Here is a 24,320-nt window from a genome sequence, read left to right as displayed (position 1 = left end):
TTAGGAGCAGGCAGACCTCATGTACTGAGGGACAAGAACGGTAGAAGATTTCACAGAGTGTCTGGAAGAAATCACATGAAGTCAGCGGAAGCAATCACTCGCGAGTTCCAAATTGCTACCAGCTCTCCGGGTAACTGGGCGTAGGCAGTTGAAAAGAATATACATCTACATCGATACTCCGCAAGCCGCCTGACGGTGTGTGGGGGAGGGTACTTTGAGTACCTCTATCGGTTCTCCCTTCCATTCCAGTCTCGTATTGTTCGCGGAAAGAAAGATTATCGGTATGCCTCTGTGTGGGCTCTGATTTTATCCTCATGGTCTCTTCGCGAGATATACGTAGGTTCAAATGGCTCTGAGCACTATGCGACTTAACTTCTGAGGTCATCAGTCGCCTAGAACTTAGAACTATTTAAAACTAACTAACCTAAGCATATTACACACATCCATGCCCGAGGTAGGATTCGAACCTGCGACCGTAGCGGTCGCTCGGTTCCAGACTGTAGCGCCTAGAACCGCACGGCCACTCCGGCCGGCAGATATACGTAGGACTCCTCGGTGAAGGTATGTTCTCGAAACTTCAACAAAAGCCCATACTGAGCTACTGAGCGTCTCTCTTGCAGAGTCTTCCACTGGAGTTTATCTATCATCTCCGTAACGCTTTCGCGAGTACTAAATGATCCTGTAACGAAGTGCGCTGTTCTCCGTTGGATCTTGTCTATCTGTTCTATCAACCCTATCTGGTACGGATCCCACACCGGTGAGCAGTATTCAAGCAGTGGGCGAACAAGAGTACTGCAGGGGGCAGGGCTCGAGCATCTCCCCATAAGCCACTCATTTCTGCAGTCGATGCTGAGCGACGCTTATGGTGGTGTAAGAGCCGACGCCACTAGACAGTGGATGACTGGAAACCAGTGATCTGGATTGGTGAATCGCGATATACCCTCTTTAGAAACGTTTCACTTTGGAGAATGCCTGGAGAATGTTATCTGATCAACAGCGAAGTACTGAGGATGTGGTGTTACAATATGGGGATGTTTTTCATGGATAAGGTGTGTTCCCCTCATTTCCCTCGAGAAAAAGCCAATAGTATGGAGACAATGACTGTTTGTCATGACAATGCACCTGTCATAAAGCAGCATCACAACAGTCTGAAATGCACTGGCCTGTCCAGATTCCCGACGACAACCCAACGAAACACCTGTGAATTAAGTTGGAAAGTCGACTTCGTTCCAGACCACAACCTCCAACGTCACCTCTGGTTTCGGCTCTCGAGGCAGAATGTGTTGCCATTCCGCCACAGACATGCAGACACCTCACTGAAAGTGTCCCCGGATGGGTTCAAGCAGTCACAAAGGTGAAGAGTGGAGACACTCCATACAGGTGTCTGTATACGTTCGATCAGATGCTGTATTCTTGCCAGGAGATGTGTAAGTAATCGGAAGCTAACAGCCGCTCAGTTTCCGCAGGCTGCGCTACGGAGGTGTCCGCTGACAGTGCTCGTGGTGTGTGCAGGAGCCGGTGGGCGAGGCGCCGGTGGTGCTGGTGGGCAACAAGACGGACCAGTGGGGCGAGCGCATGGTGAGCCGCGAGGAGGGGCTGCGCCGCTGCCGGGACACCGCCTGCGCCGCCTTCCACGAGCTCTCCGTGCGCGAGAGCATCGAGCAGGTGACCCACCCACTGCACTCTCCGTACAGTTTTCCTGCTGTTGCGACTCACAGCATCACAACAGCATATACCAAACAACTGTCTCAAGTGTTCCCAGAAAGACGCCTTCACTCTGCAGCAGCGTCTGCACTGTTTTGAAACTTCCTGGCACTTTAAACCAAGAGCGAGACCAGAGTCCAAAACCGGAACCTTGCCTTACACAAGCATTTCTCTTACCGACTGCTCCACTCCTTCACTGCTTCACTTCTTCCAGTATCTCCCTCCCTACTTCCCAAATTTCACCTAGTGAACTAGCACTCCTGAAGGGCGATGGAGGGGCTGGCTTAACCACAATGTTGTCCACTGTTTCCGTAGCGAATCTTTCACAGTGCAGCGAGTAGTGATTTTACAGGCAGTGCCAACTGCAAGTTACGTCGTCGTGATATATTCATACATTAGAATTTTTGATTGACTGTGCACCGCAATGTGTACACTACCACTTCTTTATGTATAGATAGTTTTAAAACTAGCTAAAGTAATTATACTCGTACATAACTGATTGACAAATTCATACAACACTATAACAGGTGTTTACATACAGGTGTTAAAACTATTAAAATATAAACTGATTGAAAAGCCCAATAGTCCGCTGTAGCTGTATTTATTTAAATAGATTAGGGACTCACACAACTGGTTTCGCAAGTCTTAAGTTACAGCTTCTGGTGTATATAATGCTATGTCATATGGTTCAGTGGTATATTAAAGAATGCCGCAGAGTAACAGTTGGCGTGGGTAGGCCTTGTCCTCAGCCTTTTTCCGTTGATAAAAACCATCGTCATTGATGAGTCTACAGTCTGTGTTGAAATCTGTAACTGTCACCACCTTAACGATGTAAGTATGTTCCTGTGGACTTATCTCGAGCCGCGGACGATGTCCCTCGTAAATCTTATCCAGGAAAATGTTCAGTCTGCTCTTGTGTGCTTGTCACCAAAATAGAAGTAATCGTAGCAGCTAACAACACGAACTACGATGTGTCAGCTGTTACGATTACTTTTATTTTGGTAACAAACACAGATAATCGTGTAGGCTTCTGGACTCAACATTTTCCTGGATAACATTTACGAGGGGCATCGTCCGTTGCTTGACATAAGTCCACAGGAACATACTCTGATCATTAAGGTGGCGACAGAGGTTTCAACACAGACTGTACACTCATCACTGACGATGGCATTTATCAACGGAAAAAGGTTGAGAATTTGGCCTAGCCACGCCATATGTTACTCTGCGGCATTCTGTAATGCATTATGTACACCAGAAGACGTAACTTAAAAGTTGCAACGCTTCAAACACGCGTCCGGCCATCCTCGTTAGGTTTTCGTGATTTTCCTAAATCGCTTCAGGCAAATGTTGGGATGATTCCTTTGAAAGCGCACGGCGAATTTCCTTCCCCATCCTTCCCTCATCCTATGGGACCGACGAACTCGCTGTTTGTTACCCTCCCCCATATCAACCAAACAACCAAAAGTTGCGAAACAAGTTATACGAGTCTCTAATAGACTTAAATAAATACAGCTACAGAGGACAATTGGAGTTCTGATTCAGTTTTTTTTAATTTTAATACACTCCTGGAAATTGAAATAAGAACACCGTGAATTCATTGTCCCAGGAAGGGGAAACTTTATTGACACATTCCTGGGGTCAGATACATCACATGATCACACTGACAGAACCACAGGCACATAGACACAGGCAACAGAGCATGCACAATGTCGGCACTAGTACAGTGTATATCCACCTTTCGCAGCAATGCAGGCTGCTATTCTCCCATGGAGACGATCGTAGAGATGCTGGATGTAGTCCTGTGGAACGGCTTGCCATGCCATTTCCACCTGGCGCCTCAGTTGGACCAGCGTTCGTGCTGGACGTGCAGACCGCATTAGACGACGCTTCATCCAGTCCCAAACATGCTCAATGGGGGACAGATCCGGAGATCTTGCTGGCCAGGGTAGTTGACTTACACCTTCTAGAGCACGTTGGGTGGCACGGGATACATGCGGACGTGCATTGTCCTGCTGGAACAGCAAGTTACCTTGCCGGTCTAGGAATGGTAGAACGATGGGTTCGATGACGGTTTGGATGTACCGTGCACTATTCAGTGTCCCCTCGACGATCACCAGTGGTGTACGGCCAGTGTAGGAGATCGCTCCCCACACCATGATGCCGGGTGTTGGCCCTGTGTGCCTCGGTCGTATGCAGTCCTGATTGTGGCGCTCACCTGCACGGCGCCAAACACGCATACGACCATCATTGGCACCAAGGCAGAAGCGACTCTCATCGCTGAAGACGACACGTCTCCATTCGTCCCTCCATTCACGCCTGTCGCGACACCACTGGAGGCGGGCTGCACGATGTTGGGGCGTGAGCGGAAGACGGCCTAACGGTGTGCGGGACCGTAGCCCAGCTTCATGGAGACGGTTGCGAATGGTCCTCGCCGATACCCCAGGAGCAACAGCGTCCCTAATTTGCTGGGAAGTGGCGGTGCGGTCCCCTACGGCACTGCGTAGGATCCTACGGTCTTGGCGTGCATCCGTGCGTCGCTGCGGTCCGGTCCCAGGTCGACGGGCACGTGCACCTTCCGCCGACCACTGGCGACAACATCGATGTACTGTGGAGACCTCACGCCCCACGTGTTGAGCAATTCGGCGGTACGTCCACCCGGCCTCCCGCATGCCCACTATACGCCCTCGCTCAAAGTCCGTCAACTGCACATACGGTTCACGTCCACGCTGTCGCGGCATGCTACCAGTGTTAAAGACTGCGATGGAGCTCCGTATGCCACGGCAAACTGGCTGACACTGACGGCGGCGGTGCACAAATGCTGCGCAGCTAGCGCCATTCGACGGCCAACACCGCGGTTCCTGGTGTGTCCGCTGTGCCGTGCGTGTGATCATTGCTTGTACAGCCCTCTCGCAGTGTCCGCAGCAAGTATGGTGGGTCTGACACACCGGTGTCAATGTGTTCTTTTTTCCATTTCCAGGAGTGTATTTTTAACGCCTATATGTAAACACCTGTTGTACTGTATGAATTCGCTGATCATTTATGTCTAACTTCTTTATTTATTTATATATTACAGGTTCGTCTTCCCTGAGACAGAATAGGGCATAAAATATTCTCAAGGTTAGAATGCTTGTCTGAAGTCGTCGTAAATTTAGCTTTCGATTAATCGCGTTTCTTAGCCAATCACTGATAATACTTAATATTGAACTGAGTCACTGGTTCTCTGCGTTTCACTCTACTGTTTTAAAACGAGAGATATTTCCCCCTTTTCTAGCTACTTTCATTTGAAGTACTTCTTTTAGTGTACGTGACTAACTGATTTAATTCCTCGTCAACACATAACTGATATTAATTTCTTCATAAATATTTAAGGAAATATGTAATAGTCAATTATTACTTTTCATCTTCAAAATTACTTCCTGGTGGCTTATTAAACATCAAAGGATACAATACAGTGCCACGAATCAATACTTAAGAAATAACATACATGTTCAACTCAGCACGAAGAAGAACTGATTACGACACTGACATTCAGTTATCGATTTCTTACATTTTTTTATTAATAATTGACGCAGGATATTTTGCTCAGCCTCGGTCTGCTTCTTGTCGAGGACGACTGTCGATATGTTAAGATACTAATTCTCTTTTTTAAGTGGAAGCTTTGATGGTTTTATACGCATTTTTAAGGTTCTGTATCTCAACCTGTAAAAGCAGAACCCTCATAGGATCACTTTGTTCTCCGTTTGCCTGCCCGTCTGTCCGACTGTTACGAAACCTATTTATGAGGAACAGGTAGACGTATCAAGCTGAAATTTGTCACATACTTACAGGTCATACATGTGTTGTTGTTGTTGTTGTTGTGGTCTTCAGTCCAGAGACTGGTTTGATGTAGCTCTCCATGCTACTCTATCCTTTGCAAGCTTCTTCATCTCCCAGTATCTACTGCAACCTACATTCTTCTGAATCCTACATTCTTCAGTTCAAGTATCTCTTGGTCTCTCTCTACGATTTTTACCCTCCACGCTGCCCTCCAATTCTAAATTGGTGATCCCTTGATGCCTCAGAATATGCCCTACCAAGCGATCCCTTTTTCTAGTCAAATTGTGCCACAAACTCCTCTTCTCCCCAATTCTATTCAATACCTCCACATTAGTTATGTTATCTACCCATCTAATCTTCAGCATTCTTCTGTAGCACCACATTTCGAAAGCTTCTATTCTCTTCTTGTCCAAACTATTTATCGTCCATGCTTCACTTCCATATATGGCTACACTCCATAAAAATACTTTCAGAAACGACTTACTGACACTTAAATCAATACTCGATGATAACAAATTTCTCTTCTTCAGAAACGCTTTCCTTGTCATTGCCAGTCTACATTTTATATCTTCTCTACTTCGACCATCATCAGTTATTTTGCTCCCCACATAGCAAAACTCCTTAACTACTTTAAGCGTCTCATTTCCTAATCTAATTGCCGCAGCATCACCCGATGTTCTTCGACTACATTCCATTATTCTCGTTTTGCTTTTGTTGATGTCCGTCTTATATCCTCCTTTCAAGACACTGTCCATTCCATTCAACTGCTCTTCCAAGTCCTTTGCTGTCTCTGAGAGAATTACAATGTCATCGGCAAACCTCAAAGTTTTTATTTCTTCCTCATGGATTTTAATTCCTACTCCGAATTTTTCTTTTGTTTCCTTTACTGCTTGCTCAATATACAGATCGACTAACATTGGGGAGAGGCTACAACCCTGTCTTACTCCCTTCCCAACCACTGCTTTCCTTTCGTGCCCCTCGACTCTTATAACTGCCATTTGGTTTGTGTACAAATTGTAAATAGCCTTTCGCTCCCTGTATTTTACCCCTCCCACCTTCAGAATTTGAAAGAGAGTATTCCAGTCACCATTGTCAAAAGCTTTCTCTACGTCTACAAATGCTAAAAACGTAGGTTTACGTTTCCTTAATCTAGCTTCTAAGATAAGTCGTAGGGTCAGTATCGCCTCACGTGTTCCCACATTTCTAAGGAATCCAAACTGATCTTCCCCGACTTCGGCTTCTACCAGTTTTTCCATTCATCTGTAAAGAATTCGTGTTAGCGTTTTGCAGCCATGGCTTATTAAACTGATAGTTCGGTAATTTTCACATCTGTCAACACCTGCTTTCTTTGGGATTGGTGGTGCGTGAAACTTAAGCTTCTAAGTCAATGAAATCAGGAGATACGGCCTTTTATATCACATGTTTTGATACTCGCAAACTGACTCATTAAAGGCTAGAATCACGGCAAGAAGCAATGTTTGGCAGTGAAAGCAAAGGAAAAATATCAGAAATTTGTTAATTTTTGATTATATCGTTCGAAAACAATACTTGTTCTGTCATTTGTTATCCATCTTCAGCCTTAAAATTAAGACATTCTCGAATGTTTTGGGATTCCCGGGACCGATATCTTGTCAGTGTCAGTGTCGACTCCGGGAAAGGATGCACTGTCTGTACACATTAAGTTTGTAAGGAACCGTCAGAGTGCGAGCGTACTCGCACCTGGCCCATTTGTCTCAGAAACAAAGGGTTTCAGTACTCACCTAGAGCGTTACTGCGTGTGTTCCTTTGTTTCATTGTGCATTTATCTGAGAGTGACGAGCGAATTTCAAAGTATTACTGACATTCAGGGCATTTACTCTGTACGCGGGGCGATGAGAGGGGGGAGGAAGTGGAAGATATCTACACAGTTCTTCTATTGTGGCAAATAGTGTTTTATTGTAGAATGATTTATAATCATTTAGTAAATATTTTCCGTGGTATATTGATTTTTGTATACGATGATCTCTTTTACTGTTGATCTTTGCTGGAAGGTAATGACAGTTCTACGAATTTTCAAATCGGTTTCCGTGCTTGCTGGGCGGCGGGTCCGCAAGTATTGTGTGGTAGCTGTTACTTCTTAATGGTCCTAGATGCTCCGTGTATCTGAAGTTCCTACATGTGTGGCCCACATAAATAGACTGACAGCAATTGCAGATTATTTGCTAGATATCAGATCAGCTATATTTATCAGTGTTACTACTTTGTCAACCGAGCGAGGTGGCGCAGTGGTTAGCACACTGGACTCGCATTCGGGAGGACGACGGTACAATCCCGTCTCCGGCCATCCTGATTTAGGTTTTCCGTGATTTCCCTAAATCGTTTCAGGCAAATGCCGGGATGGTTCCTTTGAAAGAGCACGGCCGATTTCCTTCCCAATCCTTCCCTAACCCGAGCTTGCGCTCCGTCTCTAATGACCTCGTTGTCGACGGGACGTTAAACACTAACCACCACCACCACCACTTTGTCTTCCCAGTTTGTTTCGTATTGTGTTGTTAGTTCCGTATGGTCTAGTAAGTCCTGATTTTTAGTATGATCTTACACTGTGTGTCATTTGTTGTTGTATGCCATTATGTGCCACCTGTTGCTTAATGTTTGTTCATTTGTTGTGCAAGTTAAAGCAAAACTTCAAGTTTCTTGATGGAATAATTTACCAACAGCCGTAAGTATTATAGAAATTTATTTTATTTTATGAACTTCTATGTGCTACCAGTTTCGGCATTACATTGATGCCATCTTCAGGCGTCACTCGTCATAGTCGTAAAATCGCTATACACTGAAGCAGCCATAAAACTGGACCCGTGAATCAATCGTCCTGCAACAGCTCTTGGTGGCCAGGCGACTCAGACTGAATTGCCGAATGTATTGCCGAAATTGGTAGCACATAGAAGTTCATAAAATAAAATAAATTTCTACAATACATACGCCTGTTGGTAAATTATTGCATCAAGAACTTCATTCCAGCCGTCGTCCTACGATCCACAATGGATCAACGAAGATAAAACTCCAAGTGTTTCAAGGTACCTAGGGTAACAGATGAATTTGCAGTGTAACGCACCACTGGAGACTCTGGCTGTTCCCGTGAGGGCACTCAGCAGACTCTTGACGGTGTGTGAAGCGCAGCCTGAGACATGTGGCCACGTCTGTGTGCCGGCAGGTGTGGGCGGTGTTCCGGGACGTGTACCGGCTGTGGCGGCTGCACGCCAAGGGCGCCCGCCTCTGCCGATCCCGCAGCGAACTCTCCTCGGCCGCCGCCGTCGCGCTGCTGGGTGAGTCCTACACTGGAGCTACGAAACTACACTTATGAGCCAAAACATTACGACCTCTGTCCAGCGCGACGCTGGATTCTGCCTGGTGGGGTTGTGGGTACGTGATGCAGTAATAAACCGGAGCAGACACGGACAGGGGATCACCCTAGCGAAGATATGGGATACAAATGGAGAAATCCGTTGAGATAAGCGACTTTGACATACGCCAGATTCTTACACTACTGGCCATTAAAATTGCTACACCAAGAAAAAAATGCAGATGACAAACAGGTATTCATTGAACAAATGTATTATACTAGAACTGACATGTGATTACATTTTCACGCAATTTGGGTGCATAGATCCTGAGAAATCAGTTCCCAGAACAACCACCTCTGGCCGTAATAACGGCCCTGATACGCCTGGGCATTGGGTCAAACAGAGCTTGGATGGCATGTACAGGTACAGCTGCCCATGCAGCTTCAACACGATACCACAGTTCATCAAGAGTAGTGACTGGCGTATTGTGACGAGCCAGTTGCTCGGCCACCATTGACCAGACGTTTTCAGATGGTGAGAGCTCTGGAGAATGTGCTGGCCAGGGCAGCAGTCGAACATTTTCTGTATCCAGAAAGGCCCGTACAGGACCTGCTACATGCGGGCGCGCTTTATCCTGCTCAAATGTAGGGCTTCGCAGGCATCGAATGAAGCGTAGAGCCACGGGTCGTAACACATCTGAAATGTAACGTCCACTGTTCAAAGCGCCGTCAGTGCGAACAAGAGGTGACCGAGACGTGTAACCAATGGCACCCCATACCATCACGCCGGGTGATAACGCCAGTATGCCGATGACGAATACACGCTTACAATGTGCGTTCACCGCGATGTCACCAAACATGGATGCGACCATCATTATGCTGTAAACAAAACCTGGATTCACCTGAAAAAATGACGTTTTGTCATTCGTGCACCCAGGTGCGTTGTTGAGTACACCATCGCTGGCGCTCTTGTCTGTGATGCAGCGTCAAGGGTAACCGCAGCCATGGTCTCCGAGCTGATAGTCCATGCTGCTGCAAACGTCGTGATCTGTTCGTGCATATGGTCGTTGTCTTGCAAACGTCCCCATCTGTTGACTCAGGGATCGAGACGTGGCTGCACGATCCGTTACAGCCATGCGGATAAGATGCCTGCCATCTTGACCGCTAGTGATACGAGGCCGTTCGGATCCAGCACGGCGTTCCGTATTACCCTCCTGAACCCACCGATTCCATATTCTGCTAACAGTCATTGCATATCGACCAACGCGATCAGCAATGTCGCGATACGATAAACCGCAATCGCGATAGGCTACAATTCGACCTTCATCAAAGACGGAAACGTGATGGTATGCATTTCTCCTCCTCACATGAGGCCATCACGACAACGTTTCACCAGGCAACGCCGGTCAACTGCTGTTTGTGTATGAGAAATCGGTTGGAAACTTTCCTCATGTCAGCACGTTGTCGGTGTCGCCACCGGCGCCAACCTTGTGTGAATTCTCTGAAAAGCTAATCATTTGCATACCACAGCATCATCTTCCTGTCGGTTAAATTTCGCGTTTGTAGCACGTCGTCGTCGTGGTGTAGCAATTTTAATGGCCAGTAGTGTATTACGCAGAACGTGTGAACGAGTACCTCGAAAATGGCGAAGCTGATCGAATGTTCACAGGCTACTGCCGTGAGCGTCAATGAAAAGAGGTAGAAGGAGAGTGGAACTAGGCGCTAAACGGGTGGACGTTCACGACTCTTCACATGACGTGGTGTCGGGGGCTTGTCTGCTCTGTAAAGTAGGAGGGGTGGTGATCTGTGGCATTTCTGCCTAAAGAGCATAGTGCTTGTGCACGCACAAGTCTTTCAGAGTAGACAGCAGAGTCCACATCTTGACCAAACGTCATGAACAGTTACGGTTGCAATGGGCACAGGAACATAGGGATTCGACCGTCGATCAATGGAAACGTATTGGCAATTCGAGTGAATCACGTTTTTGCTACACTATGGCCATGGTCGTCGACGTGAACGGCGGTTCGAAAAGAGGCTGGCTACTGGGAGCTGCGTTATGCTAAGGGAGGCGTTCTCCTGCTCTTGCACCGAACCTGTGGTAGTAACCGAAGACACGTTGACAGGCGTGAACCACCTGAATGCCTTCGTCCTTGATCTCTTTCCCGTCGGCGATGTCATCTTCCAACAATACATCTGTCATTGTCTCGGAGCCAGAAACCGTGCTACAGTGGTTTGAGGAGCGTTGTAGTGAACTCACGTGGATGTCCGGACGGCTAAATCCTATGAAACCCATTTGCGTCGCTGTCTGGCGCCATCACTGCGTACACAAATCAGTGGCCCGTTACGTGATACACATCTAATGCCACATACATTCACAAACCTACCAACAAACTGTCCGCTCCATGATACGCTGGCTCAGTGATCTATTGCGTTCCAAACACGGGCAAACATAATGTTTTGGCTCATCAGTGTACCATAGGCTACCGTAGACTACCAAAGTGACTGTAGACTAGGGTAGTTTTTCTAGTAGCTTTGGTCAGTTAAGGTCGTGCCGCATTACCTGTACGTTAGGTGTGCTGCATACGGATCGGACGTTACCTCATAACGAACGCTTTTTTTACGTATATGGTCAGTGTCTTACTAGATTCCCCTAAAAATCGGAAGCGGTGAACCCTTCAGAAGCTGATTGGGGGTATATAAAGGGCCGGGGGACCTAAGGAACATTTTTGTTGTTCATAGTCACCCTTCCGTTAGTTACTTAAGAGTAAACAGTATTTATAGCAAGATAAATTGTCAACGATTAATTAAATGGTTCAATTGACTCTGAGCACTATGGGACTTAACATCTGAGCTCATCAGTCCCCTAGAACTTAGAACTACTTAAACCTAAATAACCTAAGGATATCACACACATCCATGCCAGAGACAGGATTCGAACCTGCGACCGTAGCGGTCGCGCGGTTTCAGACTGAAGCGACTTGAACCGCTCGGCCACAGCGGCCAGCGATTAATTGAGGTTTTGTTATAAAACTGTTGATTTGTAACGTGAAACAGAGGGATGTTATACTAAATATAAAGAAAAACAATACAGATTTATCATATAGCGCTAGAAAACGCAATTTTTGCAACAGAAAGGTGAAGTAAAAAACCGCAATCCAAAATATATCGCCGGCCGGTGTGGCCGAGCGGTTATAGGCGCTTCAGTCTGGAACCGCGCGACCGCTACGGTCGCAGGTTCGAATCCTGCCTCGGGCATGAATGTGTGTGATGTCCTTAGGTTAGTTAGGTTTAAGTAGTTCTAAGCTCTAGGGGACTGATGTCCTCAGCAGTTAAGTCCCATAGTGCTCAGAGACATTTGAACCAAAATATATCAAGCATCGTTCAAATACTTCGTCGACATGATATAAAACATATTTCTCTTACTCATAAACAACTTCCGCATTTATCAATAATAACAGGAGTATCTAGCCTTTGATCACGATGAAGAACGTTTTGCTGAGTACAAAATAATAGCAATAATAACATTTATTATATATTTTTATGTTTGTGTTTGTAAACTGTACTTGCATCAAAAGGAACTGCTTATTACTTATAAAATGCAATTCATATTCTGTACGGGTATAAAACACACAATGGACGAACACTGAATGATGTGCGGTTCTAATTATGTGCAAAATAAATAACTAAACAAAAAAAAAACGAAGTCGTAGGATCCCAACTTCTCTCTCCCACAGTCATTTATGTCTCTTTCCCTATCAATTCTATCAATACTGCCGGTAACCCTAGTATTTACTACGTCATTTGTGCAGTTACCGAAACTACCGCACCATTGTTTAGGTAAGAACGCAACTCTAGCCCACGTATACGTTTACACCTGTTCTCTGCATGGCACAAGGTTCTTCACATTTTACAACGTTTAGATCGCTTATGGTGGACGGGAAGAATGGCTTCTGAAATGCCTGTGTCTACGTCGTACTTATTGTAATGTTGCCTTCGTGGTCCCAGCGGGAGCGATATGGATGAGGTTGCGGTAAATTTCTAGATTCCTCGCTTAATAACGGTTCTCCGTGTGTCAATGAAGCCTGTGACTATTCGTGCTGCCATTATTTTTACATATTCAGTATCTCCTTTCTGGTATGAGTCCTAAAGAGATGAGCAATATGCTAGGTTCCGTTAGTTAATCTAAGTACCCCATCCAAGTTGCCGTGGCTAATTGGGACGTTAGGACAGGAGTATAACCAAAGGTTCACTCATAGCATCCATTTTATTTAACATGTATATAAAATACTTTATTCATTCTAAAAACAAATACCCCTCGAAATCAACATCCTTCTATACTTTGTTCAAAATAGAATATCGTTACTCTCAAAATATTAAGCCAAGAAGTTTTTGACGTCACTGTAGCAGTGCAGTTAGCAGATACTGGCCAGTGTCTTCAAAAATGCGTGTCTTCTCAAAACTTAGAAAAATTCTCACAATGTCTCAACAACTTTAAAACAGTTTCCCTAAATGTAACTACAATAGACTGCCAACACACGTTTTCAAACAAAAAAGGTTAAAAAATATTACGTAAAAATGTAGAAACTTTAGGTAAAGCGTATTCAGTACTGCTAATAAAAAATTAAAGAAAGCATTCAGTAAAACAACAACAAGTTTACAAGTTACAGGTTGGCTGGCATGTAATTTGATCAGTCATAGACGCAGTACCCTTCACGTCATACATTCCACATATGCTGAACATCTCTTAACGAGCAGTTCGGCCACTAACGTCCGCTTTCATTACAACATAAACCAGCTTCACAATATATCTTTGAACATAATTCACTCGGTTTCCTAAAACATGCATACTTTAGACGCATGCTAACGGTAGGTCGTACGCAAGCCGGAACTAACAGTAGCGGTAATTGCGTGACACTAACTTTTTAAATCTCGTTTAGAACGGTGACGATTTTAATAGTTTAAGGTAAGGCGTATAGTTCAGAAAAAACCATAATAAAGTGCGGTGAGACGTGTAACACTTCTAATGTCACCTCAGATACGTGTAACCTCATCCTTAACGCGAGCCTTATGTTTACTTAGTAAGCTTCACATTATCCGCGACTTTGCAGATCATAGACCGCAATTTTACTTGGTGCCATAAATCTGAAACAAAAAAACATTTAATAGTATGGCACAAGATTGGCACCGCAATATTCGTAACATCAACACACACGAACCACCGTAGTTCTTGGCGTATGTCTAAGCAACCTGAAATAATTACTATTCTGCTTACAGTATACCGGCTGCACTAATCTTTAGGCTAAGATTCACAAACTAGAGTGTATACAGTAAGAAAGTCACTCCAAACCCGGGTCACATCATCATCATATCCTAGAGTTCAAAACTGACCCGACAGGCATCATATGAGCGCGCCCCAGAGTAGCACTGCTTGTCGAACTTCCTTGTAAACACTCAGCCGTATGCCGTACTTTGTATCTGGAAAGACTTTCTCCCGCCCGGGAAGCACTCCAGTATAACTACAACACCAGCAAATATTAACCAGGAGCCCGTTACCACAGTGCAGCTACACGCGGTACTGTTCGACGGTGCAGAAACTACACTATTTACCCTTCCTTCAAGAGCTAACAGCTTTCTTTCGGCACCGAGCGAGGTGGCGTAGTGGTTAACACACAGCACTCACATTCGGAAGGACGACGGTTCAAACCCGCGCCCGGCATCCTGATTTAGGTTTTCCGCGATTTCCCTAAATCGCATCAGGCAAAATCCGGGATGATTCCTTTGAAAGTGGGATAGCCGATTTCCTTCCCTGTCCTTCCCTCATCCTATGGGACCGCTGACCTCGCTGTTTGGTCCCTTCGCCCAAATAAGCCACCCAAACCTTCTCTCGGCGGTGTTTCCGTCTAAGCGACTCGTAAACACATTACTGTCTTTCCAGTCGAAACGTTCAGCCCACTTCTCACCGCTCAAAGAGGTCGACTGACTGACGATACCTTTGTCAATACCTCTGTCGATTGTAATAGTAACAACCATCGGCACATCTAGGGTGGGTCGCACGTCTGTTTCGAAAGCAGTTTGATTCATAGAATTACAGCCTGTTGCCGGTATGCTACTAGTGAACTGAAGTCTGTCGCATGATTTACTTGCGATTTTAGCTATATCATTATCGTATCCCCGTATTCCTACATGCAACTATTTGTGTCAGATGACTTGGTCCATTGGTGGCTCATTGATATTTTAGCCATTTTCTGTGTTTTTCCAGCGAAGAGTTTCACATTTTTGAAGATTGCAAGCAAGTTGGAAATCTTTGCATAATTTTGAAATGGTGTTTCATTTGAGATATGCTGTATTGTCATACTGGTACACGAAAAGACGTCTCCAACGGTGTTACCACTGTTTTGGGTACCTCTAATTCCGTAAAATTTCGTTTTGTCCTATATCAAACGTAGTGGGCCGACCTCAAAGAGGAAAATGCAACCCTGGACCATCACACGCTATCCGCCAAGCCTTATTGTCATAGCTGTCCGTCTGGTTTCCACGAACTTCATATGCACCCACTACAGTTATCCGAATCATTACTCCTTAGAAGCCGAACGCTGTGGCCGAGCGGTTCTAGGCGCTTCAGTCACGAATTGCGCTGCTGCTACGGTCGCCGGTTCGAATCCTGCCTCAGGCATGGATGTGTGTGATGTCCTTATGTTAGTTAGGTTTAAATAGTTCTAAGTTCTAGGGGATTAATGACCTCAGATGTTAAGTCCCTTAGTGCTCAGAGCCATTTGAACCAATCCCCCCCTCCCCCCAAAGTCCTCACCCGTTCTCATAGGGCCGATATATTACAAAATCTAAGGTGCTAGGTGTATTAGAGTCAACAACATACAAAGTAACGATGGCACAGATAACTGATAGTAACTCCCCTTCAGAGAGGAGTAGATGTGGACAAAAAGCAGCGTTACCTAACAGTGTCATAGCACAATGTAAAGGAAGTGTAAGTAACTCCAAAACACTTGTAAATTCTGTCCATCCAATAACGAGTCTGACGCAAACAGTACAACTACATTGACGTCAAGGAGACAATTTCCATACCTGTTTTTGCCCACACAGTGTGAAGACAATGCATTTCCTTTCAAAACAGCGTCGCAGGTAACAAAGATGAAAATAATATGATATGATAACTCAATCTTTCTTTGACACTCGATAGTAGATGTTTTTTTAAGGAGGCCCAAAAGAGCTTATGTTTTGTAATACTTCTTTCGTACAGTTGAACATGGAGGCGTTTCCTGTTTCATAATGTTAATCTGAGACTCCAGTTAGGCTCTGATACCGCTGTCTGGTCAGCGATTATATCCACATCTTATGCACATCGTTACGAATGAACACACATCTGACACTGTATTTGATGTTTCTCTATACATCCATGGTGGTTGACGATGTCAGGTATTTCACACATTGGCTGTTCCTTTTAGCCATGCGCATAGATGCTTCAAAAGCAGTTGAAAATGGCTGCAAACCGAAATAGATAGTAGAATAAACTGATTATCGCACCCAAACAGTCGTCTGGCGAAAATGTCAATACATAGGCATAATGCTACTGTAGCGCCAGCCAAAGTGGAAATTTTGAAGATTAACACACGCACTATCACATCACAAAAACGTCACAACATCAGCTGAAAATGTTGACCAGAGATGTTGCACAATTTACTGATCACTGAATGAAACAAGAGATGTTATTCGGATAGGTCCGAACTGTAACCGGGTCACCTCCAAGCCGTAATTCCGTAAAGGCGCCATCCTATAGACACAGCACGATCATTGCACCGACCATTGAGTGACACACCGTTATTAGAACATGCTAGTCATGCACTCACTGACTCGATTATGATTGAATATACTGTTCAGTTGGAAATGTCTGGTAAGTTCCTGTGGAACCAAACCGCTGAGGTCATCGGTCCCTGACTATACTGTTCATTTCCAGAACGAGACCACCTTATTTCTTTTTTTTTTTTTTTTTACAAAATCTTTAATTTCTTGGCGTTACCACAGATATTGCTCTAGATGTCCATTTCAAAGCGGAAACCTTGTAGGAGGAGAATGAGCATTAACTTGCATTCAGTGTATTTTTCAGGATTATTGCTTCATAATGGTGCCCCAGTATTACGTCCCTGTCAAATAGCGACGAGGATTTTCTGTCGATGGGCAGCCACATTCAAGTGGAATCTATTAGTCAGCTCGATAGGGAGCGGAGAATAGGCATTGCTCTGTGAGATGACAGAGGCCGCCATAAGACTGAAATGAGCAAATCGTTTGGTTCTCGCCTTAATCGTTTCACTATAATTTTTTTTCTGAATGAAAAACATTAATATATGGGAACCTTAATTAGTGTCGTAGGCGTTAAGTCAAAACATGAAAAGAAATATTTCTAGCTATTTCAGGAGATGCATGCGCAAAAACTAAAAGACCTAGAGAAAGCAGACGCACATCATTGGGCACGAATTGTTACGCGGCAGACGTCAAAAAGTGTGTGAAATTCCCTGACACGAATTATCGGGCTGGCTGGATAGTAGCCCGCTTTTCAATCCTTTTCATCGGATTGCCTTTCTGCAATTGCGAGATAATTCGATGTATCAGAAACAAAGTGTTAACGGCGAACCTATAGGTGCAATCTGCAATTATAAGAGTTCTGAAAACTATTAATAGGATTCACTTTACCATTGGGACACGGATACACATCAACAAGAGGCATCAAAATTCCACTGGTTCTCTGATGGTCTATCGTGGTAGTGAAAGGATTAATAAGTGAGCACCATTGCCGGAAAGCACGTCGCATGTTTAGATGAAGTGCTCCTGTATGCGCCGCTATAGTACTGTGTTAGTTACCTCGGTTTGGACTTGGATTTTGATTTTTCTACAACCAGGACTACTCATTTGTTGCTTGCCAAGAAGTAGGTGCCCGTTATTGAATTTTTCATCCAGCTACTTCCTTGGTGAAGTCGCACCTCGTCGTTTCCCGGCTTGTACCGTTTGTGAACGTTTTCCACGCCAGTTTGAACTTTACTCTGAGCACCGTGTAGCGAGATTAGACTACAGTGCCCCTACAAAACAATCTGTATTTCTATCCAGATACGTACAAAACGTAGACTGATACCCAGTCAGGTGGCGCAGTGGTAATGCGCTAGACGCGGGTGTGGGACGACGCTGGTTCGAATCTCCGTCCGGTCATCCAGATGTAGGTTTCCCGTGGTTTCCCTGAGTCACCTATGGAAAATGTCTCCTGTGAAAAGACATGGCCGATTTCATTCCCCAAACCGAGTTTGCACTCCGGGTCTCTTGATATGGTTCTTGACGTGACGTTAACCTCTGTTTTTTCCTTGCTACATTGGAACCAGTGACGAAACAGATAAATAAAATATTAAGTACCAGGCAAAATTGGTGTTACCCCGAGAAGTCCTTTGATGCATTTTAGAAAGAGGATGGCGCTTCACCACGTTTTATGTTGGGACTTGAGAATGTAAATTACAAAATGTCACGCGAAGACCATAGCGCAACAAGAGTGCTGCATTGTCAGAAGACAGTTCATGTTCTGAGTACCCTGCAGTTCTGCTATAGTGCGGATAATAGGTGCATCACAAGCTGTGAAGAGGTGCGGTGTGGCCGCGCGGCTTGAGGGGCCATGTCACGGATTGCGCGGCCCTTCCCGCGGGATGTTGGAGTCTTCCTACGGGCATGGATGTGTGTGTTGGTCCTAGAATAAGTTAGTTTAAGTAGTGTTTACGTCTAGGGACCGATGATCTCAGCAGTTTGATCCCTTAGGAATTCACACACATTTAAACATTTTGAACAAGCTGTGAGTGAAATTGGGTGGCAACTGGAAAGTTATTCCAGAGTTGAAGTACACGAGATAGTGCTATTCTTGAGGACAGAATGCCTACATTGAAAATATGTTCACTGTGAAGTACTGGCGGCAAATAGACCAAATGGAATTTCTCGTCCAGCCATGGCGAAATGGTGCCACCAATTTGATCAAGGCCTTGTGCACACATGGCTGAAGCTAATTGGCATAATACGCCATACAGTTTCCATCTATTCGACAAAACGAAAGAACATCTTGGAGGAAAGAGTAGTTCTAGCAGGGCTCCATCATCAAGGAGTGAATTTCTACAGTCGAGAAATCGGACGAATAGTAGAATGTTCTGACTATTGTTTACAGAGATTTGGTGACTATTTACAAAGTTGTGTCATGTACCTGCATTATTTTGCATTGTACATCAGTGTTCAATGAAAGATAAACTACTGGCTATTAAAATTGCTACACCACGACGATGACGTGCTACAGACGTGAAATTTAACCGACACGAAGATGATGCTGCGATATGCAAATGATTAGCTTTTCAGAGCATTCACACAAGGTTGGCGCCGGTGGCGACACCTACAACGTGCTGACATGAGGAAAGTTTCCAACCGATTTCTCATACACAAACAGCAGTTGACCGGCGTTGCCTAGTGAAACGTTGTCGGGATGCCTCGTGTAAGGAGGAGAAATGCGTACCATCAAGTTTCCGACTTTGATAAAGGTCGGATTGTAGTCTATCGCGATTGCGGTTTATCGTATCGCGACATTGCTGCTTGCGTTGGTCGAGATCTAATGACTGTTAGCAGAATATGGAATCGGTGGCTTCAGGAGGGTAATACGGAACGCCGTGCTGGATCCCAACGGCCTCGTATCGCTAGCAGTCGAGATGACAGGCATATTATCCGCATGGCTGTTACGGATCGTGCAGCCACGTCTCGATCCCTGAGTCAACAGATGGGGACGTTTGCAAGACAACAACCATCTGCACGAACAGTTCGACGACGTTTGCAGCAGCATGGACTATCGGCTCGGAGACCACAGCTGCTGTTACCCTTGACGCTGCATCACAGGCAGGAGCGCCTGCGATGGTGTACTCAACGACGAACCTGGGTGCACGAATGGCAAAACGTCATTTTTTCGGATGAATCCAGGTTCTATTTACAGCATCATGATGATCGCATCCGTGTTTGGTGACTTCGCGGTGAACACACAGTGGAAGCGTGTATTCGCCATCGGCATACTGGCATATCACCCGGCTTGATGGTATGGGGTGCCATTGGTTACACGTCTCGGTCACCTCTTGTTCGCATTGACGGCACTTTGAACAGATGTGTTACGACCCGTGGCTCTACCCTTCATTCAATCCCTGCGAAACCCTACATTTCAGCAGGATAATGCACGACCACATGTTGCAGGTCCTGTACGGGCCTTTCTGGATACAGAAAGTGTTCGACTGCTGCCCTGGCCAGCTCATTCTCCAGATCTCTCACCAACTGAAAACGTCTGGTCAATGGTGGCCGAGGAACTGGCTCGTCACAATACGCCATTCACTACTCTCGATGAACTGTGGTATTGTGTTAACGTTGCATGGGCAGCTGTACCTGTACACGCCCGCCATCCACGTTCTGTTTGACTCAATACCCAGGCGTATCAAGGCCGTTATGGCCAGAGGTGGTTGTTCTGGGTACTGATTTCTCAGGATCTATGCACCAAAAATGCGTGAAAATGTAATCACATGTCAGTTCTAGTATAATATATTTGTGCAATGAATAATTCTTTATCATCTGTATTTCATCTTGGTGTAGCAATTTTAATAGCCAGTAGTGTAATAATGTGCCGTTTGTCAAAGTCGCATATCTCAATGGATTTCCCCATTCGCAACCAATATCTTCTCTAGGGTGATCCCCGTCCATGTCTGCTCCGGACTGTGACTGCGTCACGTGCCCACAACCCCACCAGGCCAGGCCTGCCATCATAATTTGTGACTTACTTTATTATCCACGATACGTAAGGCCCTCTACTGTGGTGCCTGACTTTTCGCAGGGCGCCGGTGGACCGAGGTGGAGCTGGATGAGGAGGGGGAGGCGGAGGCGGGCGGCGACCAGCCGGCGGGGCGCGCGGCCGCTAACGTCAGCGTGGACACGCTCCCAGCGTTCCGCGCGCGGGCCTCGACGGACGGCCACCTGCTGTCGCGTCCGCGCCTCTGGAAGCTGCCACACCCCCACAACCAGCCGCGCACCGAGCGACGCATGAGCATCTCTATGCGCGGCAACAACGCCAGCTGCTGAGCGGCACTACCTGCGTGACGTCATCAGCCTCAGGAGCCGGCCGGCCAGACAGTGGATACTCTAGATGATGACAGCAACCGGCTCCAAACACAGCTTTCAGCTGCACAACTAGGAACTACTATCCCTCAAAAAAATGTTCAAATGTGTGTGAAATCTTATGGGACTTAACTGCTAAGGTCATCAGTCCCTAAGCTTACACACTACTTAACCTAAATATCCTAAGGACAACAACACACCCCCATGCCCGAGGGAGGACTCGAACCTCCGCTGGGACCAGCCGCACAGTCTATGACTGTAGCGTCTTAAGACCACTCGGCTAATCCCGCACGGCCTGCTGTCCCTCTTCCAGCTGCAGTTACAGGGGCAGTCATAAAGTTTGTCTCATCACCATGAAAGAAATCGCTATCCAGGACTTCACTCACATAATGTGACATTCCTACCAAAGATGAATGAATTGGGAAACATTCTGATGAAAGCATTCCTCATTTTGTTGGCTGAAAAACTGCTCTGTTTCTCCTGTTATCTTTTTGTCGTTCTGGCAGTGCCGGTATTCTGCTTTTCGACTGTTTATTGGATATAAGAGTGCAGATATTTAAGGACCAGGGCCTCCATTTCTGTGACAGTTCATGGTTCCTGAATGAGGGGCTCATTTACCCACACTGGAAACGTCAGCGCTTTTTACCTACAGGGTAATACAACACTGACAGTCATCTTATCACGAATGTCAGTGGCATATCTTCTTAACAAAGAATAATAATCCTGGAAAAGCACAAATCATCATTCTAGCTCCCATGTCTCATGCCATTCTAAACTGTTGTCCGTGATAGTATGAACTACATGACCACACACTGTGCTTTCGTACTAGCGTGTAATGTGGTGCAGATAACATTACGCTCTAGAATAGTAGTAGTTCCGTACCTAAATTCCTGACCAGTCCAATTCTGATCTCAGTAGAACCATTGTGACTGTGTGTGTGTGTGTGTGTGTGTGTGTGTGTGTGTGTGTGTGTCAGAGAGAGAGAGAGAGAGAGATAGACAGAGACAGAGAGAGAGGGGGGGAAGAGAGGGAGGGGGCAGTTTGGCAAGTTTGAAGTTGATGCGTGTATGTATCTAGCCTAACGAAAACTCTTCCCATGGACATAATGTGTAGTTAAGTTATCTACTACAAGAGAGTGCATCTTGTTCTTACCTAGCTGCCACGTTTATAATCAAAACAACAACTGTGTGGTATTTTGGTGTTACAGAGTGCACTGCAGGTTTCTGTCGTCTATGTGCTGAATTTTCTTACATAAATATTGCAGGTACCATGTCAACAACGCAAGCTACACCTACTGAAGATTGCTGTCAGCTGAGGTCGGCGTGCAATGCTTCAATCGATGAACAATAATCTAAGTTTTACTGGTCTCATTATCTTCTGTCTCCTATTTAAGAAAATTCCGATAGTCCCACGGGTTACTGTAGCACATTAAAATGCCACGTTTTTCTGTTCTCCAATTAACTTTAAATGCGAACATTTTAGGTTAGGCTTTACCGTGACTGTTATTGACATTAAATGAAACAACAAGTTTACTGTTACCAGTCACCGTTTTATTTATGACAGTAAACTTGTTGTTATGTTCTCCAATTAAAATGGTTCTTCAATTTAAATCCCTTGGCTGGTGATTTGTACACAAATGTCCATAAACGAGATGCAGTGTAACTGGTTAGGATTTTGGACCATTTTCTGTTACGAATTCTTTAGACAAGATTACCGTAATACTGCTGTATTGCTAATTTGATCTTTTGACAGTTAAGCTGAATACTTGAAGGTGGAACAAATTAAAGATGGTTTAAGCATTTTTTCTGTTTTTTACTAGATTGCGGTGACTGGTGCTCGGCATCTGTCTTGAATCACCAGGAAAAAATACGCACTTCACTTTCATATTCCACAAGGCTCAACATCTCTTCTATGTTGGTGTCCCGTCAATATTATTCAAAAAATTTTTGCGCTGTGCGCTTGCAAAGTTCTGGTAACGAAAGGACTGGTCAGTGTGTATCTACCCAGTGAAGTCATGGGCTATTAAATTTGTTACAAATTTGAACCATTAATGAGTTTCATTAATTGTAAGGCATGTTCATCTGGTGCTGGTGAACAGAAATGAAGTGAATACGGACAATGATGTTAGAATCTCCAAATACGAAGAGAAGAAGACAGGGTATGCCAATACTTAGTAATGGGTGTTATTTTTCTGTAATCGTAACACTCAACCAACAAAGAAAAATGAACCAGCATTGTGAGACAGTTGTGAATTGAGGCAACATATAGTTCTATGTTTTTAAATCTTTATTGACGTGTGTCCCTTGTGTTTGAGTCAAGAATCGTATACGAGACTTCTATAAACATTTGTACAATGAGTGGTATCATTTGTTACACAGCAGTAAAGTGATGTCACAGTTTTGAAATTCCATGTTGTCAACTTTTGATAAACACTATTCTAGAATGTAGTTAATGAATTAGGATACATTTGTTTTATTATTTTCAATAAAATTATGATATTATTTTTTAATAAATATTGACTTTTTCTTCAAATCAAGTACATGCAGTCGAACACGTCTCTTCCAACAAATTTCACTCGTACGCTGTTTTCGTACGCATTAACTCTTACAGGTGATTGAGGAAAGTGAAACACCATAGGAAATGTTACGTATTGGTATCCAAAATACATCGGGAAACAGGTAAGAAATTTTTCGTAATTATTTAGTTTATTATAAAACAAAATTACTTAGTAGTAACAAGGAGAAATGGTCACTCTAGTGTAGTAGACTGTTAGAAGTGAGATGATTTATTTATCAGTCTTTCTTTATCAAACTTTGGACTCATTTCTTCCAGTCATACACTTACCCTGTTTATCGCTTAGCTCTGACCTGATACTGCTCTGTAGCAGAAACTTCGTCTCAGCAACACCTGTCATCCAGTCTGGGCTTCAGATTGCAGTCTTTACAGTCTTTGCATGTCTCTATAGTTTCCCTCACCAGTGGTTCACTCAGATGTCACGTTAAAACATGTCGAATCACCCGCCAATGTGTCCCCTCTCATCGAGTGAGTATTCCGTTTATTCTCTCCATTTTAAGCACTCTTTTGGAACGTCACATATCAGATGAATATCGTTAGTTCTAATCCAAATGGCCACGAGTTTTTCCACACAATGTGCACCTGCTAAAGGCAGTTGTTCGTCTATCTCTACACTTCATCCCCATTCTTCTTTTCCGCTCTTACCTTTGACTTCAACAGTTCCGAGTGTATTTCGTTCATAACTTCTGATTTGTTTGAAATAAAGTATTCATGTTTTGGCCGAATAACCTAATAA

At 44.8% G+C, this 24,320-nt stretch overlaps 1 protein-coding gene across 2 annotated transcripts in view; it reads left to right on the top strand.

The window, feature by feature from the left end:
• Positions 1-22,809, top strand: part of LOC126412293 (ras-related and estrogen-regulated growth inhibitor) — a 181,875-nt gene extending 159,066 nt beyond the window's left edge. For both annotated transcript variants that reach the window (XM_050081808.1, XM_050081807.1), the window contains 3 exons: positions 1,513-1,665; positions 8,714-8,825; positions 20,730-22,809. In XM_050081808.1, coding sequence (XP_049937765.1) covers positions 1,513-1,665; positions 8,714-8,825; positions 20,730-20,974 — 510 coding nt within the window. In that variant the 3' untranslated portion in view covers positions 20,975-22,809. The remainder of the gene's footprint in view (positions 1-1,512; positions 1,666-8,713; positions 8,826-20,729) is intronic.
• The last annotated feature ends 1,511 nt before the right edge of the window (positions 22,810-24,320 follow it).

This window comes from Schistocerca serialis, chromosome 7 (genome assembly GCF_023864345.2).
Source record: "Schistocerca serialis cubense isolate TAMUIC-IGC-003099 chromosome 7, iqSchSeri2.2, whole genome shotgun sequence".
Lineage (NCBI taxonomy): Eukaryota > Metazoa > Arthropoda > Insecta > Orthoptera > Acrididae > Schistocerca > Schistocerca serialis.
This window is presented reverse-complemented; position numbering and strand designations above follow the sequence as displayed.